Source organism: Vidua chalybeata, chromosome 13 (assembly GCF_026979565.1).
Source record: "Vidua chalybeata isolate OUT-0048 chromosome 13, bVidCha1 merged haplotype, whole genome shotgun sequence".
Taxonomy (NCBI): domain Eukaryota; kingdom Metazoa; phylum Chordata; class Aves; order Passeriformes; family Viduidae; genus Vidua; species Vidua chalybeata.
In genome coordinates, this window is record NC_071542.1 from 14,671,741 (window position 1) to 14,695,039 (window position 23,299).

The 23,299-nt window shown below is 44.1% G+C and overlaps 1 protein-coding gene across 1 annotated transcript in view; it reads left to right on the top strand.

Annotated features, from left to right (window-relative positions):
• SLCO3A1 (solute carrier organic anion transporter family member 3A1) overlaps positions 1-18,269 on the top strand; it is a 138,230-nt gene extending 119,961 nt beyond the window's left edge. The window contains exons 8-10 of the mRNA XM_053954768.1: positions 1,941-2,116; positions 4,728-4,792; positions 9,165-18,269. Coding sequence (XP_053810743.1) covers positions 1,941-2,116; positions 4,728-4,792; positions 9,165-9,544 — 621 coding nt within the window. The 3' untranslated portion in view covers positions 9,545-18,269. The remainder of the gene's footprint in view (positions 1-1,940; positions 2,117-4,727; positions 4,793-9,164) is intronic.
• The last annotated feature ends 5,030 nt before the right edge of the window (positions 18,270-23,299 follow it).

Here is a 23,299-nt window from a genome sequence, read left to right on the forward strand (position 1 = left end):
AGGTTCTGATAACAACTGGTTGAATGCAGTGGGGTTGCAGACAAGGGGATCTATAGGAGTTTGGCACAGGTAGCAAAAAAATTTCCTCTCCACAGGACAAAGTTATAACTCCATCTTTGATGTTTCCTTGTTTGATGTCTGTGAGTTGCATACTGTGTCAGTAATAAAAGATCAAAGATCTCCCAGGTAAGGATGAGGTGCAGTGCCAAGCAAGCTGAGGTAGTTGGTACAAACCACTCACACTGCTTCAGGCCAGCACCTTGAAGCAAAGTGGTCAAAAAAGCAGATTGAGGGACAAATTTTCAGGCAATGAAGGTAAGACCTGCCTTGTGCTTTGTAAAAAAATCACACCAGTGGGAGGACATTCTGCCCCACCACTGCCCGAAACAGGTACTTTCTGTCCCTTGATGAGAGCCCATGGGAAATAAACACCCAATTCTCCATGTTTGCTGTGATGGGAATTTTGTCCCAGGGTTATTCAATGCAAGTATATACTTTTCCAGACTTACATGTGTTTTGATCCACAGGGTTGGTGGCTAGAAGTGCACTGCAGTCAGAGCCAGGAGCTACAAATTCCTGTTGTCTGTGCAAATACCACCTCAGTGGTGCTAATTGTCACCATTCTGGAGCCTTCAGGTGTCAGCTTCTAACTCACAGCACAGGAATTTGTTATTTTAATTACTGCTTGCCAGTGGGAAGGCACCTGCATGTCTGCTCCAGCTCTCCTAGAGTTCTGCACCACAGTCTCTCTTGTCCTCTGTGCACTTAATTGGAAAAAAAATTATTTGAGTCCTATGCAGAGGAAAGAGATTGGTGTCAGAAAGGTTGGAGTAGTATCCCTGCTGATCCTTATCTTCAGAGGCAGTGAACCAGAAAGTGTGGTTTTGTGTGGTCCTAAGGGGACCCCTTTGGCAGAAAAGCAAAAGAATTTCTGCTTGCACATGGTAGAGGAGAAGGGGAGGAGACTGAGCTGCTTTTCAATATGTTATATTTTATGACGTTATTCCTCATACAAACATGTGACCTGCAAACCCAGCGGGCTTGTGAAGACAAGCCATGAATCATTAATGACTGTTTCTTTCTGTATTTGTTAAGGGATTTCTTGGTAGTATTGTGTGCCTTAATTGCACTGACATCCCCCACTCAGAAATTCAGGAGGGCGAGTTGGAAAATAAGGGGGGAAAAAAAAAAAGTAAATCCTTAAATCTGTGACTGGCAAACAAAGCTTCTTTTCACATCCTGCACTTGCTGGAGAGATCAAAGCAAAATGCAGTCATTCCACCCTCCTTCTGATCACATATTGATAAAGTTTATCTTGCTTGACTTGAGCTTTTAGCTCAACACAAATCCCTCTGAACCAGATGTCAGTTATTAGCCCTGGAGTGCACTGAAGTCCAGCAGCATCCGTGCTGCCAGGCTGTGGTAGTTCAGCTCTGGGTGAGCTGCAGCACCCATCGTGGGTGGCTCCTTCCCGGGGTTTGAGGTGCTGGAAGCAGGCCCCAAACTGCAGCCAAGGACAGAGCTGCAGATTTACCTGCATTTAACGTAGTTCAGTTTAATTACAATACCAAGAGGATGGAGGTAAATAAGAAAGTAATTAGAACCATAATGGGGGAAATCTTCCTTGTCACAGAGACACAGATTGTTTCTTTATTCTCCTCCAAAGAGGTAGGACTCGGTAATAATTTTGTCTCCGTGACATTTATGGGAGAGATTTGAAAGGAGCAGAAGAAAAGAAACAAGCCAAGGGACAGCTTTCCCTTGCTGGCAACATGCATCAGCTCTGACGCTCCTGAAATTCTTTCCAAACCCCCCTCCAACAAGCACTTAGGAGTTATTTAATTGACCATTAGAGGATTAGGCGTTGCTGCTGACAAGCCCTGTTACAGCGATGGGGATCACAGCTCTCCCTTCTCCTGACTCCTTGTGCTCCTCTGCAGAACCTCAGTGGCTGTTCGTGCCTCACTTCGGTCCCTGCCGAAAACGCCACCGTCGTTCCTGGCAAGTGCCCCAGCCCTGGGTGCGAAGAGGCCTTCCTGACATTCCTGTGTGTGATGTGTGTCTGCAGCATGATCGGGGCCATGGCGCAGACTCCATCGGTCATCATCCTCATCAGGTAGGGCTTCTGTCACCATCCTCATCAGGAGGGGCTTCAGTCACCATCCTCATCAGGTGAGGCCACTCTTGGCATGATATGAGGGCTGGAGGGACCCTAGAGCACAGGGGGAGCTGAGGGTCCCACACAGCTCCTGGCCTCTGCCTTTTACACCAAGCTCACTGTCCCAGACCCATGACTTTGAACTGAACCTCCACTCAAGCTGTTTTCTCCCTAAGCCACTTTTTTTTCACTTGGTAGCACCTGGTTTAGCCAGGCATGGCATTTCAGGGCCTGCAGTATGGAGCTGCTAGAGAGAAAACAAAAACTGCTCAAACTCTCCTTTGGTAAAGTGAGGGAGTGAGGTGGAACTGGGCCCCCAAATAGACAAGATTCTATCAGGGATGTTTCAGAGAGTGGTGGCAGGGGTTGTTCTTCTGAGATTAACATGGAAATACACATGTGCATTTCCCAGTCCAGGTAGTAAGGAAGTTACAGCTGCATCGGGAGGGGGACAGAATTGCCACCCCATGTTCTCAGCACATAATGACTTAGAGAGAGGCTTAAGCTCACCTTTTGAGATAGTCTGGAGACCATAGAAACCATGGAAAAATGAAAAGCTGTGGCAAAGATTAGCTTTGGTAAATACCTCCCTGAGTGGAGTTCAACTTCTCTCACCCTGGACCAAGTCCAAGAACATAAGGAGCTTGGAAGTCTGAAGGACATGTCTGAGTTAAACCAATGTGAATAGGTGGGCAAAAGTAGCTTATTCAAATAACTGACCTTGTGTTATTTCCAGACATATGGAACACTTCTCCTTATGACATACATATATATCTAAGCCCACATTTATCCAAAATTACTTAGCTGTCCAAGCTGTCACTTACTGAGACTAATAACCAGAGGCATAAATAGCAGATCCATTCTGCTGCCTGGAAAATTCCAATAAAATTCAATCAATAAGGTCTGTATTAGAAACACACTCTTGAGTGGATTTTGGACAGAACAGCTCTGCGAGGGCATGTCTCCCTGCAGGATACAAAATGAGATATTCCACCTACTAGTTCATTTCTCTCTTTGCATCTCCGGTAGCTAAAGGGAAATCAAATTTCTTCATGATAAATATTGTGACAAAAGCAATTTGAAGTTTGAAGAGTTCTTTGTTCAAGGAAGCTGCCAGCACCTTTAGGATACAGCATGGAGACATCTTAGTGTTGCCTTCAAATGCGATAAGCCCAGCACCAGCCAGGAAGAAGAATACCAGGGAATAAGAAAAGCAAAGGGAAAATTAAACATACTCAGTTCAGAGCTGTAGGAAATAAACAATTCATGCTTCCAGGTTTGTAACTTCACTCAGAATCACTGATAGCTACCAAATGTACAGTCGAGAGCTCTGAGCCAGATACCACCTCGTGCTCTCTTGCAACTGCCATCTTCCATTGCTTAAAGAAAGTTGTGGCATATGAATGTGTCCTTGGTGTCCAGAGCAGTGACAAGTGATGCTGGCAGCTCCCATGGTTATTTAAAAATTGACTCAGTGTCTGCAAATCAAATGTCTTGTCTTACAAGTCATTTGGTCACTGCTGTCGTCAGTGAGAAAGGGAGATGTCTCCAAGTAGCAATTTTTACTCCAGCCTAAGGTATGGGGATTGACTTTAGTCTTAAATATAGAAAAGTGGATGGAAGGACACCACCACCAGTTAAAAGCCCACTGTGAATATTCCATGTGATAATCTACTTTTTCATTTAAAAAAACTTCTAATGCTCTATTTCCTTCATTTCTCACCCAACTGTAGAATCCTATTTGAGCCAACCCATTAACCATTGTAAGATTTTTCCAAGGTCATATAATTCCTGGCATAAAGGCTTTATATATAAAAAATGTGGAGGTCTGCCTGGAAACTGCTGAAATTCATCCCGAGGTCACAGGCTTCACACAGATGTCATGGTGTGGTATAACATGGGCCATGATTGTGTGAGAGGAGGGCAGGTGATCAGAAGGATCTTCTCCTAACTTAAAACCTATCTTAAAAACTGGTTCTGTTTTATCAGTTTTGGCCAATGCCCCTCCAGTGCATTTATACAGAGAACCACCCCTGCCATGAATGGTTTTTTAAAGCACCTTTGAAGGATAACTCTCAATGCAATAGTGGTTGTTCTGCTCATAGCAGAAGACACTGCAAACACTGTCCTCCCAAGATAAAAAAAGTGTCATGAAAACTAGTGTTGAGCACTTCCTCACTGAATCACCAGGCTGACTGAACCTTTTGGTCCACCATTCTCCCTCTCTCTCTTGTTCCCAGTGTCTGGGGAGTTTCAGAACCAAAAGTTTTCTCTCTCTCCAGTTCTCAACATCTGGAGCCTTGAAAACTTGATGGGGAGCTTATAAACATCCAATGTCAACATTAGCTGTTGTTATTAATGACTTGGCTAATTCCTGAACCTATCACCAATGCAATTACTTTTGGGGCTGTAGGCAGTTCAGGAGAAGGCAGAAGAAAAGCCCCATTAATGACTTTTTGAAGAGGCTGGTGGCATCCTGGCTGACAGCACAGAATAGCCACAGGGTGTGTTAATCAAAGCAGAACAACAGGAATTGATTTCTCTCTCTCCCTCTCCCTCTTCCCTGCAGAACCGTGAGCCCTGAACTCAAGTCTTACGCTCTGGGGGTGCTTTTCCTGCTGCTCCGGTTGCTAGGTAGGTACAAAGGTTGTGTGTCCTTCTCTCCCAACCTTTTGTTCCCTCTTGGAACACTCCATTTTTAGCATGCAAAAGTTGATTTCTACTCCCTGTAGTGCTGTCATTGTCGTGAGTGGGGTCTGACACATTGGGGTCCAAGCCCTCTCTGTGAGGGATGTCACATCAAGGCTCCTGAAGGCACTTTTCCTGCCATTTGTGTTGTGCTAATGGAAGAAAATGCAGTGTTGCATGAGAAATTACTGTTTTTCCCATGGTCCCACACAACCAGTTTCTCTTCTGTAGCTGTTAATAACATGTCAGCAGCTCGCAGAATTACTGCTGTACTGCATATTGCTGAAGTAGAGGGATATGGATTTTCACCCTCCTCTGAGGGGCAGGACCTGTGTTACATGGTGAGTTTGCCCCTTCCTTTGGGTGTCTCAGAAATGAAACCAGGAGAATGAGACAAGCTGAGTCCTTGTTTCCTCCTGTGGGTTAATATCCCATTAAGATGCTTATGGCTCCTCCCCTGGACCAGTATGTTCTCCTCATGTATGAATTAAAGGGAACATACCAGGCTGCTGCTTGTTTCTAGGTGGTTTTTTCGCCCCTCTGGAAGAGGTGGCTCCTATTTTAAAGCTCTTCTATTTCAGCTCATTAGTCTCAGTGGTTTAGGGCAAAATCCTCTGATCCATCATTGTGTGGGACCATCTCATGCCCAGGGTTTCTGCATGTTGTGGGAATGGAAGTTACTTTTTTTAGCAGGGCACAGAGAGCACCTTCCCTGCATGGCTCCCTTGGTCCCAAAGGAATGAGCTGGAGACTAATGTGCCATCTCTTAGGCTACAGCAAGACACTGGGAAGTACAGGACTGAAAATCCAGCAGTACCAGACACTGCTTTGAATAAGTGGCCTCATTTTTTTTTCTTATTTTTTTAACACCTTATTCCCTGTAAGCTGAACAGGAAATTGTGCTCCCAGACCAATTTACAGTAAAGCTAATTAGATGTTCATTGATTTTGGTGAAGTAACTGCAGCCATACAAAAAGTTCCATCAAGTTCACTTACCCAGAGCTCAGATAACTCAAAGGGAAGTTTCTGGGATGACCCAGGTCAGCTCTGGTTCAAGCCTTGCAAACACAGCATTTTCTTTAGCTGCTGGTGCTGCTCGTGGGTTTTGGCCTGACTTCAGCTGTGACTGGCAGAATGTGGAGTCTCAGGAGGCAAGTGTGCAAGGAGGATGGCTGTGGGCTGTTGTTTCCAAAGGAAAAATACTTGCAGGGAGGGATTTTTAGCTTTTCTTTTTTCCTTTCAAAAGAGAGAAGCCTCCCAAGATAGCAGCATCCTGAATTCCTCTAAAACCAAGCTTAGTTATGTATGCTTAAGTGGAACAGATTTCTTTTTTTCATTCCAGTAAAGAAGCCATAGTGAGAATTTAAATTCAAATCTTTATATGTTGCTCTGTCACTAAGGGATTCCCATGAAATAAGACAATACATCCTGAAGCATATCAGCAATGTAGCTGGAACGCACAGAAAATGAAGAGAAAGATACTTTTCCATATGAGCAAGGGTATCCAAATTGTGCCTCTATCAACCTGAGGTTTGAGAACAGCTTTAGTGATTTATTTTAAAAGCTTTTCAGTTCACCTTTAAGCTTTGACTTAAGAAGACAGCGATAATAGCTGCTTCTTACACCAAAGGAGAGAATTAAATGCAAGAGGTATGAGACCCGAAGGTGCAGTCGTAGCTAATAGATTTCAGTAAGACAGAAGCACCTTTTTTTATGCAGTCCTACCGTTTCTGCTATGAAATATATATATATATATCTCAGAAATTTTTGCAACATTTTGCAGTAAGAGGTAGAACATGATTGACTCTCTTTAATATTCAGTGGAATAACATGAAACATGATTGAATTCTCACAGTATCCTCCTGCATATATTATCTCATTTCATAGGAATTCTGCTGTGAGAGAGCAGCCTAACAGTGTCTTCATATAAAAGCATTACTGCAGTTTCCCAGAGAAGAGAGTAAAGCAGTGCCATTGGAGCCAAAGGTTCAGAATGGAATTGTCTGGAATGGCAAAGAATTTCAGGCCTTTACGATTCTGGATGCACTTTTTGTGGGTGGTGTTCACCATGCATCCTGGAAGAGCCCCTGCTTATCAGAGCACTTCCTTAGATTTTTTTTCCTCCAAGCTCATGTTGTTTGCCTCTTACTCTAACATGACAAAACTCCACAGTGCTTCACTCTCAGGAGGAGTTTTGGTGTGCAGTGCAACTGCTCAGCTCCCTCATCTCAGGTGTTCTGAGCACCAGCTTGCTCCTGTGAGTCTCTTGTTTTCTCCTCTGTTAAAAGCAACCTGAAATACTCACTGGTTGCCGAAGGTTTCTCCACATGACTGCATTGATATGGGAGTAGCTTTGGAGTTCAAGGGAGACAGGTCCTTCCTCAAGTCTTATGAGGAGCACTTTCCAGGCCAAATTATCGTGGACACCAGGCTGAAGCCAGCAGGTGGGGATGGCAGCTCTCTCTGAAGTTCAGCCTGCACGTCTCCAAAGCTTCGTGTCGACATCTCTCAGCACATTAACAAGTAGGGACTCACACCTCAAAATTATGATCCAAATGTGGTTTTCTGTTATTACAGAAAGAATGTGGCTCCTCAGTCACTGCCAGATCCGGATATTACTCCTGAGGTGCCATCCAGCAGCACTGGGCACACAAACTGCAGTCAGCAGCACAGCCTCTTGCTTCTTTGTGGCCAGAGCGTGTGGTTGTTCACACGTTTCAACTAAAAAAACGTCTTGTAACTTAGAAGCAGAACCAGCCCTGCCTGGATTTTCCAGTCATTGAAATGATAAACAAAGAGCTGGTGCTGATATTTTTTTTTCCAGAACATAGATAGGTTTTTAGATATGATGACTGGAACTAGTATTTCTAACAAACAGATTGTCTTGCTTTTTTATCATCTGGTTTTATTTACTACATTTGTGCTATTAATGACTGGTTCAAATGAGTACCAAAAGCCCATATAGCCTTCCTTAATTCCTGCATTTATCAAGATATAAAGAAGATCAAACAAAATCTGCAGAGCTCCAGTCATCAAGAAAATAAAATGAAGAGATCTCAGTTACCACAGAGAACAGTGAAGACAACCAATTTATTTGTAGTCTTAGGATACATGTCATGAATGTCACTACTTTGCTCGTGACAAGCTGAAGGAAGGTATCTTTTTTAAGCCTGGAAATCCAGGTTAATGATGAAACTGGATCCAAGATTAAACACTTTCCTGTCTAAAAACTGCAGTCCTTGTGTCTGCTGTCACAGGTATTTATAGAGTCTCAGGCATCACAGCACCTACGGATGCAGTGATACTGTCAGGGGGGTGTTGTGCCTGCCTGCTGTTGGATTTCAGTAGATGCACTGCTCTCCTCTGCTCACTGTCTTAACCCACAGCAGTGACTTTATCAATCAGGGTGTTTTTCAGGGTTTATCTGCTTCTAGCCTCTGCCCATAAATACAGCAGAAGGTAGAGAAATGGTTACAATATGTAGAATGTTCACATTTCTTCCCAGTGCTGCACACTCTGGCTGGGGAGCACAGAGCTGGAATGTGGATATCCTAATCACCATCAGGCTAATGGGAAATGGGGGGTTGCTGCAGTGTCCCTGCAGCATGAGGGAAAGTAGACAAGAAAAGCATTTCTTCTATTAGTTAAATGAGATTGGAGTGATTACTTTGCTTGAAGATTGCAGCTCTTCTGCAAACTATGATTGAGAAACACTCATCGGTAGTTAGCTGCAGTGGCTGTGGGAGAATCCTGCTGTGATATTTCATTTAATGGCACTCTGAAATTTTCCCTTCTTTTCAGATGGCATCTTTGACATCTATTAGAGGCTATTGTTTCTTTTCCTTAGATTCAGAGAAAACCTTTTGCTATGTCAGGGTACGGTCCAAAACTGGATCTCAGTGCCAAGGCTGATTTTAGGTGCTGAACTGGAATGCTATGCTTCAGGTGATCACCCTAAAGTGCAGAATTGACAGCTTCTAGAGAATGAGCTGCAAGGCTGTCCTCCTCCTCTTTCATTTACCCTCCACTTAGTCTCATTAGGCAAACAAGAAGCTTAATAAAAGCCACTCAAACTTGAATAAAATCCTTGCTGCATGTTGATATCAGCAGGAATCTCTTCTGTAGATGTTAAGTCCAAGCTAAAAGCTCATCCACAAACTTCATTCAGGTTGATTTAGAACTTCAAAAATTAGAATCACAGGCTGCAGCTGGGACTATTAGCCTTGATAAAGTACCCTCTTTCCACTCACTGCAGTCACGTCCTCTGTCTTTATCACAGGGATGATAAAAGCATGATTTGTCTCTCTTATTTTGGCAGGTTTTATCCCACCTCCACTGATCTTCGGGGCCGGGATTGACTCCACGTGTCTGTTCTGGAGCACATTCTGTGGCGAGCAAGGAGCCTGTGCACTGTATGACAACGTGGTCTACAGATACCTGTATGTCAGCATTGCTATCGCCCTCAAGTCCTTTGCATTCATCCTGTACACAACCACCTGGCAGTGCTTGAGGAAAAACTATAAAAGATACATCAAGAACCACGAAGGTGGTCTCAGCACTAGTGAGTTTTTTGCCTCTACTCTCACCCTAGACAATCTGGGGCGGGACTCGGTGCCCCAAAATCAACCACATAGGACAAAATTTATCTATAACCTTGAAGATCATGAGTGGTGTGAAAACATGGAGTCTGTTTTATAGTGACTGTGGAGGATTGAACTATATTAATAATACAAGGGTCCTTTTTAATAAAAACAAGGAGAGAGCACGAACGGAAGAAGAAACAACTGCAAAACAGCAACGGCAACACAGGAAACTTTTGTCTTTTTCTCAAAGTCAGACCCAGCCAGGATTCTTGAGAACAGCATCTTTTAATGGGATCACTTGTGACATCCTGTGGGGTGATGGAGAAAGCAGGGAGCCCTTGTGGCTGGGTACCAGCCCCTTTTGGTGACAGTACGAGCTTCCGAGGAGGGCACCTGCAGAGGTTCAGCAGAGAGTTGGGCACGAGGCGTAGAGAAAGCAAGGTGATAACAGCAAGCTGATAACAGCAAGGTGATAACAGCAATAGGTTCTTTCCCAGTTGAGATAGGGTGTGTGGAGCCCTGCAGGGCTGGCCAGGCTGGGTGCTGCTCCAACCTGCTGCATCCTCGATGGCAAAGAGGGAGCGGTGCTGGAGTCCTTCCACCAGTCACACTCTGTCACCAGCCACGAGTCCACAATAAATTCCTTGAAAGCTGCTGGAAACCTTCCCAGTGGGGAGCAATGCTGTCAGGGGTATCCAAGTCCTTCCAGGCAAGGCTTATTCGCAGATTGCAGCTTCGTGGCTGTCTGTGAGTAACCGTGCTCAGATCTCAAACCCAGTAGAGTTCAAGACATTTGCTCACACTTGCCAAACGTGCTGTCATTTTTAAAGGGGGATGAGTTCCAAATACTTATCTGTGTAGTCCTCTAATAAGATGTTTTTGGAAATTATTTTCGAGTATATGTTAACCCTTAAATCGCTGACACTTTTCCATGAGGAGGTTTTATTTATGCCAGTTTGGGGAAGGATCCTGTTTAATTCACCAAAACTTAATGTGACTCAAGGGGTTTGTTTAATCCTCTGCATTTTTTATCCATACGCCTTCATTCTAATATGCTACCAAGCCAATGAAGACACATAATATGTTTTTAAAAAAGAGAATGAATGCACTGTGTCTCTATAAAAACAATTGTCTGTTGGAGAATTATAGATAATATGATGATTTACATAATATAGTTTTTTCATATTCTATGTGACTCAGTGAATACATATATATGTGGAGAGGCTGTTGATGTTCTCTCCAGTTTTTAAAGATATATATATAATTTGCAATCTAGAAATTGTGTGGTGGATGTTTTCTTTAAAGCGTGTGTGTGTGTGTGTGTGCGCGTGTACAAGATGAGAGGAATACTGACCTTAATCCTTCAACCCTCACAACTGGTGTTTTATTTTTCACCTGAGAAATTCCACTGACTTTCAGTGGAAGCCATGTGAGGAAGATGGAATAATCTCTCCTGGATGCCACATTTTGTTCCTACATGTGGGAATAGTGTCCCTCTGGAAGGCTGGGTTATGGGAGCAGAGGCTGGCCAGCATTGAGCAACTCAAACTTCCATTCAGCTCCCCACAAAGCATCCATGCAGGAGCAGATTTGGCTTGGCTCCTGCAGTGCAGTCTTACCTAAACCTGCAAAAACCATGGGGAAACTCTCATCACAAGAAACGTGGGGGTCAAGCTCATTTTTTTATGCACATTTTTGTTTTCCAAAACATTCCTGCTGGGAAGCAATGCAAATTGGTGGATTTGATAAGTTTTTTTTTCCCAGGAACCAGACTTGTTTCCTATGGACTAAATGTCAGAAGGGCTTTAAGGGTTAGCATCATAATTAAAAGTTCCTTTTTTGTGTGAATTTCGAAGCTGTTGTGAACTTGAGGATGTTTAGAGGAGTAACCTGGCATGTTGACTCAAATGCTGGATGTCACTTCCATGCAGGTGGCAGAGGGGCAGATCTTCCCCAAGTCCTTGTCCATTGCTGCAGTGGGCAGCCCAGAGCTGGCACAATTACAGAGGGTTGATAACTTGTCACTCATGTTCAGCACCTTTTTAGCAGACTTTGCTCTTATCCAGGCTTTGCAACATGGGTGTAGAATATCAAACTGCTTCCACTTGATTGACTTTACATGTGTGCTTGCAACTTATGCTCAGAATTACATGTTCAGCAACAGTAAGGGCAGGAAAAAAGGGTGTATCAAATAAACTCAATTGTGCCAAATACTCAACAGATATTGTAATTGCAGATATTTAATTCTTGGGTTTCAGCCATGTTAAGAATCACTCAATTGATGAAGGAGTTTAGGGAAAAAAAATACTAAGCTATGCAGTGCCATTGTTATGTTGGGTGGTAAATGATGCTTTTTAGACCATTACATTGGTTTAGTATATCCTATCTGCTAAAATAGAGATACTGCATCCATAAAGCAATGAATTCAAAAAAGGCACAGGGTGCATAACTGTCTCATAAAATATATATAATTGTCGAGTATAAGCCTCTGAAATCATTCTGTACAGTTCTCTTCGTTCTGCAGATTTATTACTTAGACTGCTGTCTTTCCAAATGTTAGCTCATAATTTTATACTATACACACACTTTCAGACTCAAACACAAATGTCACAGAATAGAACCTTTCTAAAAGCCTGATTGCTTGAAATTTCATAACCCCTTTCACAATTTCATGATTTTCCCCTCTGAAAGTCCAAGGTGAAGGAGAATAGCATGCTGATTGATATGATGTAAAACAAACTCCCAGTGTTCATGAGCTGTGGTTTGTTGCTACAGTCAAAAGTCTCCCTTGACCGGAGTTATAGAAACAGGATTCCAGGGCACATAACATTTTCATTTTTGTTTTTCTTTACTTTTTCCATTTGATCTCTCCTCTTAGTATGTGTGGGAGATGCAGTTGAATGGGGTTACTTATGTTATTTTTAAGCTGTAACTTGAATTTCCTGCATGATTGTTACTTTATTTCTTTTGATAATGGCACTCTTGAAAATCTCTTCCCCCATCCCACTCTTTTCTTTTTTTTCCCCCCAGGGTTAGGTCTGATGCCTTCATCATGAAGGGCTTTGCTGTCAGTGCTTTGGTACAGATACAAGAATAGAGCTTTAGTTGAAAGAAAATACACAGACCAAACCCTTCATCCACACCAGAAGGCATTTTGGTTTTTTCTGATTTCCGAACCACAAGCCATTTTTGCCTACAACCCAATTTTTGTTACAGAATAACAAAAGAAGAGTGTCAGACATCCTCCTTCTTCCCAAACTGCTTAATGGGCCTTCACCTGTCAGCACTTCACGTCCATCCTGCAACTGCCTTAACCATGCAGGAAACTTAAAAAACAAGGATGGAGTTAGAAAAATGCCTATTCCCAGGAGCAGAAACAGGGGCATGCTCTGAGCTGTGTGGTCCAGATCCAATGGTGGAAATTGTTTCTTCATATTCAAGGGCATTGAAATTCAGGAGTTTGTTGAGGCCTCAGTCTCAGCAGAAATGTTCTTTTGGCATTTCCAAGCACTGTGTTCCCCATGTGGCTGTCTGCTAAGGAATGAGATGTTTGGAAAGACAAACTGCTTGAGATTCTGCAGTCTCTCTGGGATTGACCAGTTGCCTTGCATGACTTCAGGTTGGGGTTTCCTTTCCCTTGCTCAGACACCACTTTGGAATAGCCCCAGTGGAATCAAAAGGGGACCCCAATCTAAAATTGGTGCAGATGACACTGGAATTGTTTTCTTTGCATCCTTGTTAACAAGGTGATGCATTTCCAGAACCTTCTTTTAATACAGATAGAAATCATCCATTTTTCTGACTTTACCCAGCACATCTTGGATGTAGAGTGGGACTGAAAAGTCCATCACTTGAATTATCACTTGAATATCACAAACCTTCCATTCTTGGCAATTCAGCTAACAGGGACCTCCCTCTGCCATTCCCCTCTGAGATGCACTAAACTCCTCGGTGCTGCTGCTGCTGATCATCGAGGTTGGGTCTCACCTTGCTCAGAAGGTGAGAAGGGAAAGATGCAGAGAGGAATTAGCATCCATTATCTGACTTAGCTACACTTGAAAATGCTTCCAAATTGAACTGATGGTCTGTAGACATTTAGAAAGTGATTGGAGTATTTCCAAATGGCTGAGATGCATTTACTTCTTTTGTCTTAAAAAAAAAAAAAAAAAAAAAAAAAAAAAAAGAAAGAAAAAAAATTAAAATTAAGGGAATTAATGTGATTTGAATCCCCTCCTATCCCCATCAGAGTTTCATGTTCATCACATTGCAGTGGAGGCAATGCACTTAAGGTTCACCTTTGTGTCTCAGACAGACTCATTTTTTTTTTCTCAGTAAATGAGGTCCTGGGACACAGAAAGGCAACTCCATCTCACAACCAGCAGTTTCACTCCACAGCCAACCCACAACAACCTGAAGCCTACCAGCACTGTGAAGCTTTAGCCCCCAGGTCAGCCACAGCTGTTGCTGCCATATGAGAATTTGTCACAGCTGGGTGTGTTTGGCTTGGTATTTTCTTCATATTTTGGCATTCTTGGTGTGATGTTTGCTTTATTCTTGGCAGGTGATATGGGGAATTGTCAGTATAAAAGACACGTGCAAATGCTTCACTGGACTGATGTGATAACAGCTTTGTTTCTTTATTCACAAGGGTTTCCAGACTTACTCCTGCTCTGCCTTTAAATGCAGCTGTGCTCATCTATCCCCCTAATTTCATGTGAACTCTGTTTGCAGACAGGAGCAGGTTTGTTGTTGTTCTCTCTCTAGATCTGATTAACGTGTGCAAAGCTCACAAGCTTGCTGTGCATAGGGCAGAGCACCCCTGATTACAAGCAATAATACTGACCTGCTCTCATTTGCAACAGGGCTTCTGGCTTTTCTTTCCTAAATCTGGGTTCACCTCTCCCAGCATCCCACACTGCTGCTGTGCCTCACCTGTTTTGTTGGCAGCCAAGATAGAAGTGGTGGGAATATAGGCAGCAGTTTACTAAGATGGGAACCTTTGGTGTGAGCCAGTTCAGCCATGCTTATCTGATGGTGGACACTGATCTGAGGAGGAAAGGACATTGTAACTGAGCCACTCGATGTCTGTGAAAGGATTATCCACCCTTCTGTGCTCCTGGATAGCCCTACCTCCACCAGACCCATGGTTTGTGGGCGTTTTCTTCCAAACTGACCGTAAGCTTCCTTTCCCTAGCCACAGTTCTTCCTTCCCCCCATGGCAAAGCACAGCTTGGCTCTACCAAGTCAATACAAGGTATCCAGAGTTACTGGGAGGCATTTAAATTTGCCTGGGATGCCAGCAAGTCTCACTTAGTTTTACATATGTTCAAAATGTTATCGTTTGTTCTTCTTATATCCCCTAAAATCTATAACTTCTGGGCTGCAAATGATGTTTTCTATCATTCCACTGACATTTCTAGCCAATTTGAGTCTTAATACAATTGCTTTGCTGAAAAATGGCCTCTCAGCAGTTCTTAGACATGAGGTACTCCTTTATTAACTAGTGATGCCAAGTAAAATCTGTGTCCATTGTCTGTTCCCTGAATTCAGGGGAGCAGAAGGAGGCTGTGCCTGCCCAGAAGCAATACTGATGTTTCCTGGGGCAGAGTGTGAACATGGACTGCTTTTCTTTCAGCTTCAGTGTTGCCTTGGCTGCTTTGCTCTGAGCAAAGTCCAAAAAGACACAGGAAATTCAGGAGAAGCCACGTGGACAGAGCAGTCCATTTAGATGGCTGCCAGAGTAGGACTTCAGGATGTTTGTAATGTTGATGTCGTTTTGCTTGTCAAAGCTTTGCTTCAATCTCTATTTGTTTGATGAATGGCGTGACCCCAGGGATGGGGTCTTTGGGATGGGATGAGTTTGTGATGTTTCCCCCATTTATTCAGATTAAGTGTGGCAGAGCAGGGTGTCCAACCCTGAGAAGAAAATGCTTTGTCATACCCTGAACAGTTTGTAGTGCTGGACTTGTTCTGCACGAAGTTGGTATCTGCATATAGCAAGAAGCAATAAGAAACTTGTCAGCTGCAACTCGGCAAATAATTTATAGCAACTTCACACATTAATTCTCCCTTTTATTTCTTCCTTGCAAATTGCTGAGAAAACCAAGAAAATGCCTTCAGTGTATTTGCAAGGTCGTTTCTGCATATCATCTGTGGTCTGGAGAAGTTGGAAAAGCTTTCTTATAATTCACACACAGGGATTTGTTCTGGATGGACATAAAACTCACAGGGGTTATTTCTGCTCCCTGAGTTCCCTAAGGTGGAATTTTCTCATCAGTAAAAACATTTCGTTCAAAAGTATGTGATTAGGAATTGACTAAGAGGATCCTTGCTCAGTGTCAGTGGGCTGAGCGCCGCTGGACACACCATGCTCCAGGACAGCCAGAGTGCTGGCTTCCAACTCACAGTCCATTTCCCAGGAAAAATTTCTCAAAAATTCTTGAAATTCTCAGCCTCTGCCAGTATTCCTACTGGTTAAAGTACTCATTTGAGTAATTGCTGAGAGCAAGCACCAGAAGGGTATGAACCCAGACAGAAAGGAATTGGTATTGAGGTGAAGCAGGTGGTGTAAATTTTATTTGCGATGTTTGCACAGCTCCTGGATCAGAAGCAGAAACCTCTTGGGCATCAAGAGAGTTGCATATGGCCTAATATATCTTAGTTCTTCCCAAATGAATTGCCCATGGGTGGGACAGCAAAAGGCATCTTTCTCTGCCACGGATGTCTCAGCCCCCAAAACCCGTTCTCTCTTGCAGTATGGCATCGCACAAACAGCAGTGCATTTACCCTCAGTGCAAACAGTGCTGTGTTTTTGGTGCCTCACAACTCTTAACTGTGAACTTGGAAGGAAGAAATGAGCCCTGTTCTTCACCTGTGACACTCCCTGCCCGATCAGAGGAGGAGGATGATCCCTCTTGGAGACTCACAGCCCTTTTCCTAAAGTCTTACTGCAGCAGGACCAAATGGTGCTCTGTGATCACCATGGGTGGCCTATTCCCTGTGCTAGGGGTCTGTAGCTCAGCTACAGCTCCACGTTGCCTTCACAGTGTTTTGGTGCAAAGCACGGTGAGGAGGCTGCACATGACTGCCCCTGACAAGTGCTGAGGTCTGCCAGTGGTCTGTGACCACCAAAGTTTTGGAGTCTCCACGTTAGCACGTGAAAGCAGCTTCCCTCACCTGCTTTTGGGGAAGAGCCATCCCAGAGCAGGTTCAGAGGGAAACTGGAGCAGCGCTGGGACCGCACAACAGGGAGCTCACATCCATAGGGAGGAGGGGTGGGATGGAGCAGAGGGAGAGCTGTGACATTTTAAAACCCATAGTGCCTACCACTGCAAATGGAACGCTGTATTGTATTATATTATACGTGACTACCGTGTAAATAAAGTACAATAAATGTGGTGTTCGTTAGGATTTTGATACAAGTCAAATGCAGTCTGCAGAAATGGTTTATTCCCTGCTGTATGTACTTATATCGCATTCCAGGCACGGGGACATTCGGAGTCGTGTGAGCTAACAATGCATAAATGGCATTAGATGGGGCATGTTTGCAGTAAGGCTGTTCTAAAATTCCTTGTGCCCTGTGCAGGTGAGACACGAGCACCATCTGAAATCAGAGGAGAGGGAGTGGGGCAGTTTGCACAGGTAGGAGGAGAGCAGCTCTTGATGTGGTTCATGAGCAGAAGAGACTGCCCAGCCAGTGCTTGGCCATGCCTCATTCATGGTGGAGAAACAGCCAGGTTTCAGTGGCTGATCTCTCTTTCTTTGTTCTGCTGCTGGAGAGCTTGACCAGCAGCACATGCCCTGCCTGTGTAACCTGGTTATTCCCCATGCCTGACAGCCCTTAGTGGCAGCTACAGATGAGCAAACTCAAGAGCTTAAAATTCATAGCATATAGGGTAAGAAGTTCTTGACCAGCTGGCTCCTCTGTGTCTCTGACAGAGATTGAGGGGCTTGGGGTTTTGGCTAGTATTAGGAACCTACTTTATTCTTTAACTCACTCCCTCATCCATCCTTCTCATTCTCCATAGTGTAAATAAAGAAAATAACACACACACGAAGCAGGCCTGCCATGTGCCCTCCAAATCCTGATGCATCTCTTAACTGGGTTGTTGGTGGGAGTTTCTCTGGGCTTCAGCAGCTCAGGACTTCTCTGACAAATGTTTGCAGCTGGTGTGTGGATGCAGTCTTCCATCAGTGCATACAGGGTGCTTCCACACTGATTGTCTTGTTGGAAACCATGAACCCCATGCAGTTTGTCACACCTGTGCTTGAAACTCACCTGCAGAGCTCTGTGCAGGGTGCACAGCTCTGGAGGAGTATTTACCTGCCTCTGCAGCAGACCAGTCCATGGTGTTTGTCCCTCAGGCCATTGCTGTCCTTCACAGTCACCTGGGCAGAGCAGCATTTGTGGGCTGTGGAGAAGGTCCTTCCTGCACAGAACATCTCCACAGATAAGTCTGTAGCACTGCGGGACCTGGATGAGCCCACGTGCCACTGCCCCTTCACAGGCTGGGGGTTACTGTTTTCCTGCAGTGCCCAAGGGAAAGTGGTCCTCAGAAAGGTCTTTGAACTGTGCTGGTAATTTGACTGCTGGTAATTTTTCAGATGTTTAGCAGCACTTCCAAAATAAACCAAAACCTGGTTTGGAAAAGGAAATGTTTCACTGTACAATTGACTTAAAAAAAAAAAAAAAGAGAAGCCACATGCTCGATATATTTTGAATACTGTGTTCTGTATTTTTGCAGCTTATATTTTCCAGATGAGCAGTTTAGAAATATGTGATGTGAAATACATACTGTAAGTTTGCTGTAAATGATATTAAAAACACTATTTTCATTGTTGTCCTGTCTCACTGGATGATCTCTTTGGTTCTCCCAGGTTGGCTGGCTGGGCTGGTGCTCTGACTGTTCCAGCAGGTTCTCAGTCTCAGTAAAAGCAGGGTTGAGAGTTCAGGTTGGAGGTTTGTAGAAATGACAGTGGGGTGAATGTGTTCTGTGCATGTGCAGTGCCTTCAGAGGGGAGGTCCAGTGAAGCAGTGGCTGTGGCAGAGAAGGAAAGGCAGGTTTTGGGGAAGGGCACAATGAAATTTAATGAATGGAGAAAGAAAAGCTAGAACAAAGGCATCCTAAATTCTTGCATAACAGAGGAACTTGAACACCTGGAAGACACTAAATTGATGAGGAGCTCAGAGGAAACATGATTTGAGCAGGAAAATTCTGTATGTGTCTGTGGTGATGAATATGTCTCACACTCTTTGTGTCAGTTCAGCTGTGGAGGGAAAAAAAAAGAGCTTTTAGCTGAAATAGCAACAGCTGAGTGAAGTGGCTGAGCCCTGCCATGCACCCTGAGCCCCTGCAGCTGCAGAAGCTTCTGCATCTCCATCAATGGGATCAGGCCCAGAGGGTGACACATTACTGAGGATTCAGTGACACACGCTTCCCCTTCTTCCAGCTGCTGTACTGGTCAGAATAAAAGTAATCACTTCTTTGACCCTTTATTTTTAAATGCTTCAAATGTGGTGTATCAAAGTTTTCTCCTGAAGCTTCTACAAGATTATGCTAAATGAGGCAATTGCATTCCAACTGAGTTGAATATTCACTTATTCCTTGTTTGTTCCATTTTTTATCTTTCCCTGTTCCAATTTCCTCTTCCAAAAGGCAATGAGCAAAACAAAGATTAAAATTCAGAAAACAAACAAAAAAAAAAAAAAAAACCAATTTTGTTGCACAGGAGTTGAATCCAACCACTGTTGTTTTGAATTCACTTTCCAACAATAGGGGCTTTGGAGAATAGTTCAGGAAGAATGAGGGAGGAAGTCTGGGAAAAAATGTTTTGTTAAATGTTGATAGTGAAGAATCCTTGTATTTATTTCACTTCATTGCTTTTCCTCAGCCCAGCTCCTGGTAGTGCTGAGGCCTGTGCAAGCTCCCTCTGAAGGCATCACTCCTGCTTGCTCCTCTGGCCATTCCTGGCAGGTCCCCTGTCCCCACAGAGGGTGAACTCACCAGCACACATCACACCCAGCATTTCAGAGCCTCCCTTCAACCAGCCTAGACCTTTCATTTTTGCTGCTGCTCTAACAGAAGCTGGTTAATTGGGTATTTACCGAGCTGAATTCTGTTGTGGGTGCAGACTATTAACCTTTATGTCACCTAGAAGATATTACACCTGGTAGAGTTAATGTTTTGAGACTAGGAGGTTAATGTGTCAGTCAGTGCTCAGTCCTCCCTTAATTAGCAACAGGGCCCATGTGTGGCTGTGCTTGAGCCCTGCTTTAATTGGAAAGGACTCACAGTTAGGTCACATCAACAGCATCAGTTTACCTGCCCCTTTCAGCCTTCTCTGATCCTTCTCCTCCTTGGTGTTGTAGGGCTGTGGGTAAGTCTTGATGTTATGATGCCCACTCTGGGAGATTGTGATGCTGGAACCCTTCCTAAGGCCACCCTGAGCTGGGTCTAGGGCAGTGCCTGGTGATGAATCTGGGGAGCTCCAAGTGGAGAAAGTTGTGGTGTTCCAGGCAGTGTTCCCTGCAGAAGGTCTTAGCTCTGCACCAGCTTTGCTCAGCTCCTGAAGCTTTAGAAGATGATCTGTGTGCTCCTGAGCTGGCTGAGTGGGCTGGAGGGGTTGGGAGAACCTGTTTGGGTTCTGTGTTGTGGTGCTCCCTGTGCTGGCAGCAGCCCTGGGCTGTGTGTGTGAGTGCAGAGAGCAGCCTGGTGGTCTGAAGTGGAGAACGTTGGATAGAATGTTCTAGAAGGATAAAACACAGCATTAGAATTGTCACTCCAGCACAAACCTTCTTAGAAGAGCCTTTCTCAGCCAGCCAGAGAAGAGGGACAGATCCCTGGCTCAGGGCAGGGCAAAGTTAGGCGTTTATCTCATTTCTGTTTTCCTGTCACTCCTGTGACAAATAGGTGTCCTTCCACACAAATGCCTTTGGCTCTGCAGGCAAAATGCAAAACCAACCTGCAACATACAGCCAGTCAGAATATTCCCTGTGAGGGGAAAAAAAATGTAATTTCCTCCAAATTATGACTTTTTGTGGGAATGTCTCCGTTTCAGTGCTATTTCATTCAAACAAAAGCTGATGAGCTCGCAGTATCTTGTTGAAATTGGAGCATTTAGTGCTTTCTTTGGGAAACTGTAGCTTGAAGTTTTTCAGCATATAAAATAAAGTGGAGTATTTGGGCCTTTATCAAAATGAAATGTTTTGATTGCCTTCAAGCAATATTTTCTGCTTAACATTACACTTCTGTGGAAACTCTGAAATTCAGTGTTTTGTTCTATTTTGAGACACAAGTGCATGTAAACCTTCTGGAACTTTTCACAGATGCCTTTTGCTAATCCAGACCCCACCAGAAAAATACTTAGAGTGCCTGACTGGCCTGGTGGTCGCTTGGGACATGGGAGCAGGCACAGCTGCTGTGAGGGAATGAATGCAGGAGCACAGCCACCAGCAGAAGGCCATGCTCTGGCAGGCAGTGTGAGGATGAATCCTACTTCTAAGCAATTAAAGGTTCATCCATTGCTCAGCTTCCTTTTTCCATTGATCCAGCCTTTGAGAGAATAACTATTTAAAAATCAAAGCTAATGGTGCTTTTTTTTTTTTTCTTTCCTGTTAGTTTGAGGCCAGCGTTGGTTTTAAAATTGGCTTTGTGTCTGCTCTTTTGCAAATTTGCATCTTCCCTCCCTGGCAGGGGAAGATGCTTGAGCAGGTCTCATCCTCAGACTGGGAGCTCCATGTTCAGGGGCTGAGCCCGCTCATGTCCCACAGGCTGCAGAGCCCCAGCCTGTATTTTTTGGAACACAGAGTTCGCAGTAGGAGACTCCTTATTTTGGGAGTGAAAATCCATAAAGCTGAAGGGCAGCTCTAGCAATAGGGTGTTCTTACTGGCCTTGTAGGTGTGAAGGAGCTGCTTGAGGAGAACAAAGTGCAGCTCAGGGGAGTTTGCTCCCTGCCTGAGGTCCATGAGGCTGCCTGGCTGTCAGGAGCATTAGCCCAGCACAAGGACCTTGCTCAGTGCTTTTCTGCAGAGCCTTTCCTCCACCTCTCAGGCTGTTTAGTCCATTAGTCACCTCACTGGCCTTAAATAAAGGAATTTGAGGTTTTCATTAAAAGTCTTGAGCCTGGGAAGCTGATGCTCAGCAGAGGGCCCATTTTCACCTTTAGGAGATGGCCAGAAAGAATAAAAATGGTCTCATTATACAGCAGGTTAGGAAAATTTCTGCTGAGAGGTGGGAGAGCAAAGGGGATGGAAAGTTTATCTTATTCTCAGGTGGGCTCAGGATGGCAGTGAGGAGTGAACGTGCCCCAAAGGCTGCAGGGCAAAGTGAACAGGGGTCCTGGGGCTGCTGCCAGAAGATGAGTACACAAACTCAGTGAGCAGAAATTCAGGAGTCTAAGAACTGCTTGGGATGGAGTGGACCCTCCTCCTGATTTTCTGTCTTACAGATGGTTTCTGGAATTAAACTTACCTCTCCAAGCCTCCCTTCATATGCAGGAGGAAAGGAACTGCTGAGCCAATGATATGAATGATTGATAGGCTGATGTTTTTGTGGCAACCCTTAGAGCATGCTGGAGCTACCCTTCCCCTTAGGTTAATTAGGAATGCTTTCACCTGAAATCCTGGAGGCCTTTTCCTGCAAGCCTTGAGTGTATACAAAGGTTCTTCTCCATTCAGGACATGTACAGATTCCCCACTGAAATCCCCACTCATCCAGTGCTAACACCCACACAACTTCCAAATGTGTCTGCAAAGGAGCAGAGCAGCTTGAGAAACATCTAGATTTCTGTATGAAGCCAGAATATAACCCAGCCTTTGTTGAAATGACACAGAGGTGTTTGACTTATTTTATTTATTTTTTTTCCAATATTGTGGAAACATGCTGCTGGACCATAAATGCCTCTGGAGGTGCAGAAGAGGGTGCTGAGCCGCAAACCAAAACCTGCTCAGCACAAGAACACTCTTTGTAGCTAAAGATAAGGTTTTAGGGGGCTCTCTTTGCCTTTGTATTACTACTAATCTGTTTCACTGCGGGTTATAAAGCCTGGTGTGCTGAGTTTTTCAAGTGCCATTAGTTTATGGGCTTATTAACAGAATGGATTTTGTTGGTCTTTCATGGTCTGAATCTCATTGAACTGGAGATCCCTTGGTGTAATTTTGATGGCAGAGGAGAATCAGGTTAATAACATTTAGGATCATCTTTCAGAAAATATTATTTGAGCTGGTCCCCTTTTCAATTCCTCCTTTCCCTGCTCTCTTACTGCCATTGCTGGTGTTAGCTACCTGGTATCACTGGAGCTGCGTTTCTGTGGTCATAGCTTGGGTTGAAGCTTTAGAAGCATGCAGGGCAGCCACCTTTTGGGGGCTGCATGCAGAAGAAGGTGAAGGAGTCTGCAAGAAGCATGTTTGTTTGTTTGCTTTTGCATGTGTATCTCTATACAAAGCTGCAGATGGAATGCCAGGATGTTTAAAAGCCAGGGGACAAAAACCGAGTTAGACTTTTTAAAGCATTGTTAGAGCACAGCAGGCCCAGTGATAGCAAGGATGTGAGACAATAAAAGGGTGAATCAGTTAATTAGGATGTTTGGTTAATATACTGCTGCAGTCAAAACTCTTCTGCTGGCAGTGCTGCCTTCCAGTGTGAACAGAGGAATTGTGAGACCTGAAGAGGACAAGCAGTTGTGGGGGTTGGAAATAGAACTGTGTGTTTCAGCAAGGGCAGGAAGAAATATCCAGAGGAAAGTCTTCAACAAAGAATGTAGCTTCCAGAAGGGTTGGAGTTTGTAAGTAGCTCTTGATCCACATCATACATTCTGTCTTGAACTTTTCATAATGCTACTGCTGCTGAAGGAGCCTTTTGATGGTTGAAA